At 46.3% G+C, this 12,363-nt stretch overlaps 1 protein-coding gene across 3 annotated transcripts in view; it reads right to left on the bottom strand.

The window, feature by feature from the left end:
• Positions 1-5,537: 5,537 nt before the first annotated feature.
• LOC144180530 (uncharacterized) overlaps positions 5,538-12,363 on the bottom strand; it is a 29,323-nt gene continuing 22,497 nt past the window's right edge. For 2 of the 3 annotated variants that reach the window (XM_077708858.1, XM_077708859.1), the window contains one exon: positions 5,538-6,512. In XM_077708858.1, the coding sequence (XP_077564984.1) occupies positions 5,826-6,512 (687 nt within the window). In that variant the 3' untranslated portion in view covers positions 5,538-5,825. The remainder of the gene's footprint in view (positions 6,513-12,363) is intronic. The other variant, XM_077708860.1, reaches the window with a different exon arrangement.

The raw sequence follows: 12,363 nt of genomic DNA, 5'->3' as shown, positions 1-12,363 counted from the left end.
AATTGTACGTTGCCGGGCACGCGTACGCCGTGGAAGAAATTGATGTGACAGACATTGCTGCGACGAAGTGCAATTCCCACCAAGGGTTATATATCTACAGCCCTTCTCTCCAGGTAAGTACCAATTTTTTAGTATATCACGGGCTAGGAAAGTGGCTCCAGCGTGTACACCGGCGCTCCACGACAGGGGCGTGTTTGTGTTGTTGCTTTGTGCGTTTACCCAACCACACTACAGTTACTTTTTCTGTGGCCTTTCTTCAGCTCAGTTGGTGTTAGCACTGATTAACAACGTTTTCTGAACGTTATTAGCTGATGAGTAAAGCGACCAAAGCCCACTTCCACCCATTGTGAAATCTGCTGATGCAGCGGATGGAGCTGCGGGTTCTCTACGAAGATTACGTTTAGTTTCGGCTTCTTTCTTGTGAGTAATGTTAGAGTCGTCTTAGCGGCTAAATATGATACAATTTGTTCAGGCCATTCAGAATTATCCACGAAAGTATTTCCTTCTTCTTCCGCCCCTCTGGTTAACAAATTCAACCTCAACTTTGAGAGTACGCAAAATGCATTAAACAAGTCAAATAACGCGTGTGAAGGCCACCTTGCCTTTGGTATCTTGCCACGCTCTCGCTTGAAATCCTAGGCTGAGCTCTGTACGTTTCGGGGATCAAAGTAGGGAGTAGGTGGGATTCAACTTGACATTGCTTTGGTGTCCCCTGCGAAGTGCTGTGAGCATATTCCTATGCCGGATTTTGGCGTCCATTCGGTGCCGTGAATGTTGCTAAAAAAACGTTACTGCCAATAAAACAATAGTGGCAGAAACCTTAATACATTGTGTTATGCAAAAACTACAGCATGCCATTGACAAATATCAGTCTGCAATGTGTATGAAACACTGAAACCAAACTTTTAAAGTTTTACGGCCCTTGGCGTCTGTTCGTACTGCAGAAATCCATTCCTTACGAAGCTCCTTTTCCTACGGCTGCACGGGAAACCTGTACAAAACAATGCCAGGCTGCCCTTCGCGATTGTGGCTGTACTTTACGAAGCAGTAGCGGTGCTGCCACAAATTCTTTCGTGCAGCATCTTGATTCTTTCGGACACTGAAACTTGCCATTATAACTATGTTTCTTTAAAAACGTACGCCACACAACCTCGAACCGCACGCCGCGCGCGCGTTTTCACGTGCGCCCAAGGGCCGGTCACGACATCCACCGACCCAAAGTTGCTAAGCGGCGGCGAGAGGCGGCGCTGCAGTCGTGGGCAAACTTCAGTGTCCGGTGCCTATACCGCAATGTGAATGGTGCAACATCTGTGAAGCATGCAAACGATGCCCATACGCTACGAAACACCCAGTGAAAGAAAACATTCACGCTTCCCACACACAGGTGTCAATCAACGATAGGCATAGCTTTCACTTGTGCTTGTACAGATGCATCATCATCTGCACGTTTTTAAGGTGAACGTGCATTTCCTTATCACCGGAAACTTCACGCGGAAGAGTCGTGACCATACGATCCACCTCGAACGGCACGTTTGCATTCGCGCATTGCACAGCGCAAATGCTGTAAAGACCCACCAACCACAAGCACAGAGAGCGGGAGTCATGCATGAAAAGGTGCTTCCCCACTGGCAGTCACACCTACTCCGGTACATTCCACATCACACGGCAGACAGCCACAACACACCTACGCGGGCTTATAATACACCAAACTGCCCTTATGTACAAATGAAATGCTTAGAACTAGCCTAAGACATCCCAGCATCGCTGACTGTCCAACCAGGGCAGCTGGCGTCAAACCTCGCGCCTCTACGGTGGCCGGCCACCCTAGCACAGTCAAACCTCGTTAGTTTGAACTCGAAGGGGCCTCAAATGTGTTCCAATTAAAATTTCGAATTAATGAACGCTTCTTCAATACACATAACTGCCGCGACAGGAGCGTCAGTACAGATAAAACAGATATTCGAATAAGGCTAGTTCGAATTACCGCGGTTCGACTGTATATACAGCAGCAGCTAAATAAAATCAAAGGTGTTTCCCAAGATAGCTGTTAGATGGAAGTACACGAAAATGATATTGCCGACTTTATAGGTTGTATTCATTGGCGTGCCGCGTATGCTAGCAAATATGAGTGTCGCCTCAGCAAAGGGGACGAGCGCCCACCATCATGGCGGCATATGCATCAGGCCGTCCCACCGATATCAAAAACCCTTACCTTGTGGAGAAAGATAAGTTTAGTCCTTTCACTCTAAGCAACATACAACAAGTGTTCATCTCCGCGGCGAAATGCGTCCTCAGCTCTCACGTGCTTCTGCCGCGCGTATGCGATTACGGGGCCACCGGGTAGCGCGTTGCGTTGTTTTCGCAATCCGGCGGTCTCGGAGAGACTACGTTTCGGCAGCCCGTTGTCTGTCGCCCTGGATTTGGATGTCGGCCACCTTTCGCCCTGCTTATGTGAGCCATCAGAGCCAGCTCCCCGTACCCACTACCCGTCTTCTAGACCCGGTCTCTTGGTATCCACTCTATTAACCTAGTTGTCCGCCATTTGTCGGTTCGCCTCACTACATGGCAAGCCCAAGTCCTTTATTTTCTTTATTTCGACTATGATATCTCCTACTCTAGTTTGTTCTTTGATGCCGGTAGCTCGTTTCCTGTCCATGGGTGTTACGCCTAACATTATTCGTTCCACGGCGTACTGAGCCGATGTAAGTTTTGCTTTCTAGTTGTTTAGTAAGGCTCCAAGTTTCAGCCTCGTACTTCATCACCGGTAGTATGCACCGGTTGTAGATTGTTTCGTGTGTGTTTGTGTGTGACAGAGCCTTTGTGCGTGTGATAAGCCTTCCTAAAACAATGCATCCTCCCTCCCTCAAAAGATCCACCTTTAAATCGTCGCCTCCTGTACCTTTTTTTATTTTTACGCCTTTGAGAGCCTTTCCAACTTCTTCTGTAATTACTAGTGGGACTTCGCAATTTGAGTTTGTGCTGTCAAGTTTTTCCTCGTCCAACGTCACTGGCATACAGCGTAGTGTAGAATTGTGCTACATTTATTATGTCGTCCAACTAGTGCGTAATGTACCCTGTCATCTTTGAGCACTTACTATCGGCGTCAAATGAAACGCGAACACGAAAATATGAACCTGAACACACAAATAGCGCGATTTCTTTGCATGCAAGCCAAAATGACGCGTGGCTTAGTTACAAAAACGGAGTTCGAAAAAGTGGATTTCCAAACATACCAATAGCAAGCCATTATATGAACTCTACAAACAGTATTTTTCCATTTTGCACGTTCTGGTTCATATTTTCGTGTTCGCGTTCCATTTGAGGCCGATAGTACATCCTGTCTTTGCCGATGGGTCGCTTTCTTTTAGTTGCTTTTAACCTACCCCCTATTTGCAGCGTTTTCTCGATCACTGCCATGTTATATGGATTACTGTCGTTTGTTTTACGTCAGTCAACCAGTTTCGACCGCTGCGTTTATCCAATCCCATCCGCCGTACTTGACACTTTTATGTTCTTACGTTCGGCAATTATTTTCTTAGTTTTTTAATTTGTTCCCTACATGTTGCCTTGCCCACAGCTACTACTAATTCACCGATTGCCGATATTAGGTTGCCATTTAGCGTGTCTACACTGACCGTGTTCTGTTCGTTTAAAGCGCGAATTTCTTTTGAAAAGTTATTTTAAATTGCTGCGAACTAGGTGGCTGGCTCTATGTGGGGTTTCTTAGTGTTCACGATTTTCCTTCTTTCCCTTGCATCTAACCGTCCTATGATCGCTGCTGCAAGTCTTTCTTGCCACCGCTACGTCTTAGTCAATTTCGTTTTTGGTCACAATCAAAAACAAAGTTGACTACAATTTAAGTCAAAAGTTTCCATGTTCATCTATAGCTTTCCCAGTCCATTTACTGTTCTTTTCGTTGCATTTAATGTGTTCATCAACCTCAGGTTACTTCTCTCTCCAGTGCATCTCCTCTACTGCTGCGATTGTCTATACCGAAGTTTCCCACCGACCTTTTTCCCGCTTGTTTCTTGCGGACCTTTGCGCTGAAGTCTCCCATCATAATCGCAAACTGCGTTGTGGCCTTCTTCATTGCTGGTTCGATGTACTCGTAGAAGCTATCCACGGCTTCATCATCATAGCTGGTTGTTGGCACATAGGCCTGTACAATCTTTATCCTGTATCGCTTGTTTAGCTTGATAACAACACCAGCAGCCGTTTCGCTAATGCTCAAAAACTCCTCGAGGTTTTCTACTTCTCTGTGGATTATAACACCCCACCCGTGTTTTTTCTTCTCTTGGGGTCCACAACAGCATAGAATATGCCCGCTAGTGAGCTCGTAAAGCCTTCTCCTGTCCTAACTACGCGTACCCCTATAATACCCCACCAAATGTTAGAGAGATCGTCTAGTAGTACAGCTAATCTTCCCTCACCAGACAACGTGCGTGCGGTGAACGTTTCCAGGGTGTTTCCCAAGGCCGCCTGTCTGGACTCAGATATTCTTAGCACCCTCTGCTGCATCACTGTTCCGACCCCTACCGTGGACAGGTGCTCGACAGCTGCTGGGGACTGAGGGCCGAGAGTTGATTTGTTTAATCATAGGAGGTGGCGGCCAAATACTACACGAGAGAGATCAGATCCTTCTGTGATGAGGGAGTGATATTTTTCTCTAAGATCCTTCATAGCATGGTTGAACCTTTCTAGTGTAGCCCCTTAGTATCCGGGATGATGGCTACTTCTGGAGCAGCACGCAGCACTCCATACCTGCATGGGTTGGGGTGACCTCCCTGTTTTCTTCTGTTCCATCTGATGCGATGGAACAGAAGAAAATAGGGACGTCATTAAAGGAAGTCCACCCACACAAAACGCACGCACTTTTTGCATCCGGATCGAGTATTCGGATCCCGATGCATATCGCAGCACCAAATTCGAGCGCTCCTGAAAAGGCATTGCTTTCTTGCCCCACACCCAGAAACTGCGAAGTTGTCACATTGCCTTCGACCGTGCACTGCCGGTTTACTTGCGTAACAATCTGGGTATGAATTGGTATGCAAAAAGCTAGTTTACTTAAGCATTGTTTACATACATGCCTTGTGCGCGGCATATTGCTTTATACGTCAGATGACTGAGTAATTACAAATACTATTTCAATGTCGCAAGTGAAGCTCTCCGGTCCAGCATATCCCTTACAGGGCTTAAAGCTGCTTCTTGAGAGTAGGCAAAGTGTTTTTCCACCATTACCACTTAAGGGGACTGCATTCTTTGCGAGGAGATTACAGTTCACGCAGTTTTATACGTATTTCTCCATGCACGAAAGCTAGCAGCAGTAAATATAGTAACTTGTTGCTGAGCTATTTGGTACATATTTTAAGAAAGAAGAAAACGCGGCGCAAACTAGACGTAGACGAAAGAAACGAGGTAAGACCTCGTATATATGTATATGTATATTGCTTCACAGGATGCATGAGATGCAATAAGTTAAAAAACAAAAGTATAGACACAGAAACGCTTATTTATCTTATTATTTCAAAACCACGCAATCTTTATTTCAGTGCTGCTTGCATAACAAAAAGGCATACAGCGCTTCTTCGCGCAACCTAATGCAACGAATCAGTATTTTATTTAAGAACAGTTGCACAAAATCTGGGAGGACAGAATCGCAGCAGCGTTCTCCCTCTGAAGTGGAACAAAACGAAGATACGATACAATATAGTTTGCACAGTGCAAGCAACGGTAAAGTTTTTTCTCCACCGGGATCATGTACCTTCGGTCTCATAAAAGCTTTAAAGTTGTTTACGAAAGAACAGAGACAACTGAACATGCCTACTTCAAATCATATCAAAATTCTCCCAGATCGCCTTCAAGCGTGGTTCCTCAACCCCGCAGACAACACAATCGCACCACAACAAAGACACGCGGCCACGCGGTTCCCAGAAGTTTTCTACAAAGACCCTCAGGTCGTAGCTATCAGTGACCAGGTAGCGCAGCGCAGGCACAGCCTTTAGCACGTCCCACAAATCAGATGGCGTTATATTCAGCTTGAGAAGGGGTGAGCTTGTGACCAAGCAGATATTTTCAAGCCGGGGGAAAAGTACAGGACCACAGAAACACAGAGACAAAAACCAAGACGTCATGTTGTCGTCAAGGCAGTTAATTGTGCGCAAGTTCCTTGATATTGCTGTAAGAAATACGTCAAAAGTAGCGCGTTCAATCGACACCGAAACCTGGACAAACTCGAGCTGGCGGAAGGAAGCAATCGTCGATGTACCGCCCTCAGCCGACACTTCACTGTTGACGAGACCCAGATGAGTAAGCCGACGGCAGCGTGTATTGATTGTAGAAAGTCGAACACCAGAGCAGCTATCAAGGTGGAGTTTCTCCAGCCTAGGCCAAGTCTCTAAGACACGGCCCAGTTCGCCGCTGACGTCCGTGAGTTGAGAAAAGCTGACCGTCAAGCTTCGGAGATGTTCGAAGCCAGAAAGTGCAATGAAGGTCTCAAGTGAGTCCACTTCAACCTGCGAGACAGATGTGTACGTGAGAGGCACATGACATAAGCACGGCTTATAGACATTCTATGTTGCTATGTGGCTAAAGCAAGATTACTTCCATACTCGAGTACAGTTGACAACGGCAAGAGTTCGTTCATAGCATCACTCTGCCAACGCGACGGTAGCAGATGTCAGCAGGGGCGCACGTTTTGAAGGTAGATTGCACTTAAGTAGTGACATCATCTGATTTTTCATGCGCAGTTTCTCTGTCATCAGTAGTCTGCAGTACTCTGTCTGCAGTAGTTTAAAAGCAGAATATGTCTGAAAGTTACTGAAATGATTGGCGTCCCATCCGACATACTCGCAGAAAGGTGCGCTTTGCGCCATGCGGAGGAAGAGCTGGCTGCGGTGATGCGGTGCAGTGGCAACTTCCACGTCGTTGTTAAGTTGTACCCGAGAACAGCGTTGATATGCCTTCACAAAAATGCGTCCTTAAATGGGTGATAAACAAAAATACACGTTTGGTTGAATCTTTTAAAGATTTGGTGTTGAGTGCCTCAAGTGCTTGTCCGGCAGCAAGCGATGCCTTATTAACTACGAAGTGAACACTTTATGCCAATATTTTAATTTTTCCACCCAATTGTATGTTTTGGTATGTCAGCAATGACAATCCCGAGCAGGTACTCGAAGCGATAGATAGTATGGTGACTGGGGCTGCAGGGAACGGCGAAACGTGTTTTGTAGCCTCGTTTACCATTCATTCTCCTTGATGGCATTGCGATACCGCTCAGGACCGCTGTTATAACTCTATTTGGTTTTGGCCGATTTATTCCTTGGCTTATTTTTCTTATAATTGGTAGTTATCGCTTGGTGAAACATTGGGTATCTTCGACAAACAGGGTCATGTGATACAATGTCGCTTATGCCAACTGGCCCAACGCGCCAGAATGGTGTGCTGGTATCGACAGCATAGCGCGTACAGTACGCTCTGGTGCTTCTATGTTTACGTGTCCCTTCGTAACTGCCATTGTTTACCGCACCATTGCTGCTGCTATAGAATGTGCACTAAAGTTGAGTGCAAAAGGCTCGTTATACAAGTTTATAATCCCTGTTTATTTGACGTTGGATCTTGTCTACCTGAGCCAATCGCAACGACCTGCCCGCAACTCTTCGTCATGTGGGTGCGCAAAACTTGCTATGCTATTGAATGGGTATGCACTGTTCTCCTTATTTGCCTAACGTTTGCATTGAAAGTGGTGAGTGTTAGTCTGACTGGGCAATCTTTCGAATAAACCAAATTTGTCTTGTGCCTACATGGTCCGGTTGAAAAGAATGTTCCTTCCACTCCTGTAAAAAACGTTTAGCCTTTATCATATTTTACCTCTCGTATAGAAACAACAGTATTGTCAAGGTCGTTTAGAAATATACGGATTTACAAGGTATCCTCAGAGAGCTGTACAACCCTTTGTACAAAAGAGTTGAAGAGAAATCCCACAAAAGAGCTCTTATCATGTCATAATCCACACGGACGTCTACATAAAAAGGACACACAAACTCTAGGGCAGTACATTTTGAAATCTATAAGCGCGGGGGAGAAAAGCTGAAATATTGTTACACGAAAAATATCCGGTGCTAGGTTCTTACCCCAGTTGCACACGTCTATAGGTTTGCCTCCACCAAGAGTAACATCCACCGCTCCGGAGTGAAGGTAAAATACTCTATAGTTCTCAATCTATTATAGTTATGTTAAGCAATCGTATGGAAATTTGCCGGTGAGACGGCTTCATCCTTAGGCCCACCATCATTTATTTGTCGTAATTACTTCAGGGCGAATTCCATTTCGCTGTCAATACATGGTGGCTTTCTATACGAAGAAACTATGTACAGATTAAACGGCTTTCACTATTGTTATATTTAAACTACCTGGAAACAAGTGACACGACAATCACCCACTAACAAAACTATCAATACGCATATTTTCACTATATGCTATACTTATTTATGGTAAGTTCACGGTGAAGTTTGAAACCTGACCGAATTCCGTTTGTAGCGGGTACGGACCGAGTATGGTTACAGAAAACACCTGGAATACTGGTTTTCTTGAACAGAACCTGAAATAAATATAGACATTAACACAGAAGTAGTTCTAAGAGAATGATGTGTGTGTGTCATTTTTACCAACGGTATGTACCCACACATAACTCAATGTAATATTCCAGCAATACAGCTCCGCTGGCATTCCATTTTCGTAGTAATGGCAGTGCAATAATTTTATTCAAACATTTTAGGTGTTCTATCAGGCCGTTCAGATATAGAAGTGCTTCGGGCAGAAGTTGCCAACACAAAATACAGAACCTTTTCACGGTGTTGGCGCATCTACTTTAACGGCGCGGATTCGTTCTTCCGCTAGGGTAAGGATTTGCTACAGGTCTGGTCGCGATTTCTGCTAGGCTGTTTACGGAGCTATTGGTTTTGCAAACTCGCTGATTTATCAACGACAAGACGAAACTGTCTAACTAGAGACTCTAAATTCCGGAAAAACCTTTCCGCTATATCGTAGCACCTAACTAGGGCTGGATATTCGGTAACTATGCCTTGTAGTAAGTCAAACGAAATGGTGTTTTCGCTACTTTGTGACAATCTTGCTCGCACGTTGACATATGGAACTCGTTTTGATGAAGTATACTGTCAAAATCTGTAAAACGTAGTTTCAGGGTTCAGCTCTCACCCAACACTAAGATGCGAATCTGAATTTTCGATTGAAGCTTCACAAGAAGACGCCGCGGACAGAGCGACAACGATTTTTTTAACTGCACCGTAGAGAACTGACAATGCCCAACAGGTATACAACACGATCTGAGAAAACGTGTTTGCAATAAAAATAAAAGAAAGATAAGGGCTCGCCATTATTTTACTCCTTATTGTGAAGTTTGTGCGCGGCGCGAACTTCAGTTCTCTCGGTCACCGCGCATAGCTGCAGCGTATCAGGAATTGATCGCGTGATGAGCGAACGCACAGCGCGTCGCCGCCACTGATCATCTTGCTGTAAATAGTGTTTGACCCTCCTAACAATTGCAAGCGATGTTAAGCCCCAATGTCGGCGGCGCGAACTGCGTCTCAGGAGCAACCGCGATCTGCGGATCAAGAAGTGAACGCGTCATCGTCTAGCGCACGACGGCACGCTCTGCTATGGAGTCATCTGGCAGCGCGTTGCCACTACCTAGCATGTCACACCGCCTCCCCCTCTCACTTTTGGCACTTTCAGCCTCCACTTTCTATCTGTCTTCGGTCCTCCCTTCGTTCGCTCGGTTAAGAGGTCAACGCAGACATCAAACACACTAGTGGATTCTTAAGTGTTGCGCACTAAGTGTTCCGCGCTGGGCTTGAACGCCGGCCATTAGTGCCAGCACCCGGAATTCCGCCTCAAGACAACAGGTGCCTCGAAATAAAGATCCATTTTATTTATCCGCTGCTTAATAGAATAGCGCCTGAAGTGCCATCGCAAATCACGTGGAGAGCGCTGGGCAGCGGAGCGTTTGGAAACACGCTTCCTGGCCAGACTATGAGGGCCGAGTCCAGACCAGGTGAACCTTCTTGGTGCTTTTTCGGTTTCGAAGCTGGACGGTATAATTTGGACTCCACTTGGGAGATCTGCTGCGGGAAATGTTTTGTATTGGTGACTTGTAGTCGCTTATTACCACACTACGTTTTGTGGAGGCCACCACTATTAACGTAATGGCTGCTTCGTGGGCCACCATTGACTAGCTTAGGCGGAGACAGCCGAAGGCGTATGAACTGTCCTGACGGACTACATCAATAACAATCGCGTGGCCAGCAAAATAGTCGGCCGCGTCCGTGTGAGCTACGTTCTTGCATTTAATGTAAAGTTTTTAGATGCGACGCATCTCTTTAACTCGCTTTGTCCCGCGTCGTTGTCGCGGCGTACTCTGCATCCTCGGCGCGGTAGCTGTGCGCTCCGCCGCTCTCACCGCAGCGCCATCTGTGCGTCAGCGCGCTCAGCTCGCTCCCGTCGCCGTGCCAGCTGTGCGTTAGCGCGCAGCTTGCGCTCGCACTTGCGCTCGGTTAACACATGCGCATGCGCTGCTATGCGCTGCTCTCTCTCATTCCGCTGCATATAAACGCGGTAAGCGCGCCGCTCAGTCGTTCCGCCGCCGGCGTTCCGATGACATCGTCCGATGATTTGAATAACGCAACGGCAACCCCCGATGCGTCGTATCTACCCCATGGATCCCCTCGCGGGAAGATGGTGTAAATTTTTTTTCCCAGCTCGGGCCCTAGCCTCTCATCGCCTTTGTTGTGGACAAGGTGCATGCTTCACGAAAGGCGACATGAGGAGGCACTCTTTCAGCATTCTAGGGATAGCAATTGGCCAAGTGACTGTCAGGGTTGGTAGAACACAAAGCGTGTAGAACGTGGCACTCCGTTTGGCTGTTACCTGGACGCTTGAATTGGTATAACTCTCCGCCTCAGTGAGCTCGTTCAGTCCTGTTTATTAGTCCAAAAGCCTCAAATTTCTCTGTGGAGGTGTCAAGCCGGAGGATATCCTTAATATATTAGAGGCTATTCTGACGACAGCATCGATATTGATTTGTTTTTCAGGCCGAGTTAGATGAGAGTGCGAAGTAACGTGCGTCATTCGATTCACTACAAAGGCATGGAGAAGCGAATCCTTTTCTTAATACCACCATGACGATTGGAAATGTTAGATATCAACCTGGACGTCAGCGGTACGCTTTTTCTTTTCAAAATACTCTACCCTTCATATTTTTGTTCACCTGTATTCAGAGTGCTAGACGACGAATTTTATGGACATTGGGAATACAGTGCAAACCTGCCATAAAAAGTTGAATGAAATGGGGAGACGGAAAGTGTGCAACTTGCTTCACTGACTGGTACAACACGAAAACAGAAGTACCGATTTCTCGGGCGAGCAGCCGAGGCCGCGAGACTCCACGTATCTCTCGACCGCGTGTGTGGCATGGTGAAGCGTGCCCTGGATATAACCGGCAATGCATATGAAGACAAAGAGCGTGCCGTTGCCCGTGCATAGACTGCGTTAAAGTCCATCGAAGCGGTTCAAAGATAATGCAAATCACTTATGTACTGATATATTTCTCAAAAGCGCTTGAGCGTTGCATGCCCCTATGTTTATACTTTTCTTTGACAAATCCTTGTAGCTTTTCGCCGGGCCGCTACATAGAGCGACAGACAGACCAAAATGTACACCCGATTAAGTAGAACAAAAGCAACTATCGTCTGCAAATGACGCGAACACGACACAGCAGTTTTCAGAACCACGCGGACTGTCGCCATGAGGGGAGGCGTATCGTGACGACTTTCCACCAGGTTTCTTGAGATTTGATATCTACGAAAGCGTGTGGCGTGAGTATTTTCCCGGTAATTTGAATTGGAGACCACGTTATTTCTTATAACGCAAATCATATAAGGCGTTCGCCTTAAAGGGAAGAACCGCCCGAGCATTGTCCTACACCAAAGTGTAGTACGGAACCACTAACATGGTGAACAAAGATGTCTTAAAAACAGTGAAGTGACTATCGCAATAAGCCGATTTCCTGAACCCGCTTTTGTGGTGTTATTATAACGTGTATCTCTTTCGCTATATTAAACTTCTTGAATGCCGTGTTGATATTCTTTTGATCTCTGGCTGCTTGCAATAGCCATTGTTGGAGAATAGTAGAAGTGTTTTGTTTTTGATGTGGCAAGGCTAGCAGTAAGCCAGCTTCTACTAGTTCGGAGGGTGAGGCTTAGGAGGGTGAGGATTCGCTTCACCGACCGCAATTTTCGGGAGCAATTCCCAACTGCTTCAGTACGGCGTTTATGCTATGGTTTCATATTT

Source organism: Haemaphysalis longicornis, unplaced genomic scaffold (genome assembly GCF_048455015.1).
Source record: "Haemaphysalis longicornis isolate Haplotype H1 unplaced genomic scaffold, Haemaphysalis longicornis Haplotype H1 scaffold_4, whole genome shotgun sequence".
NCBI classification, from domain to species: domain Eukaryota; kingdom Metazoa; phylum Arthropoda; class Arachnida; order Ixodida; family Ixodidae; genus Haemaphysalis; species Haemaphysalis longicornis.
This window is presented reverse-complemented; position numbering and strand designations above follow the sequence as displayed.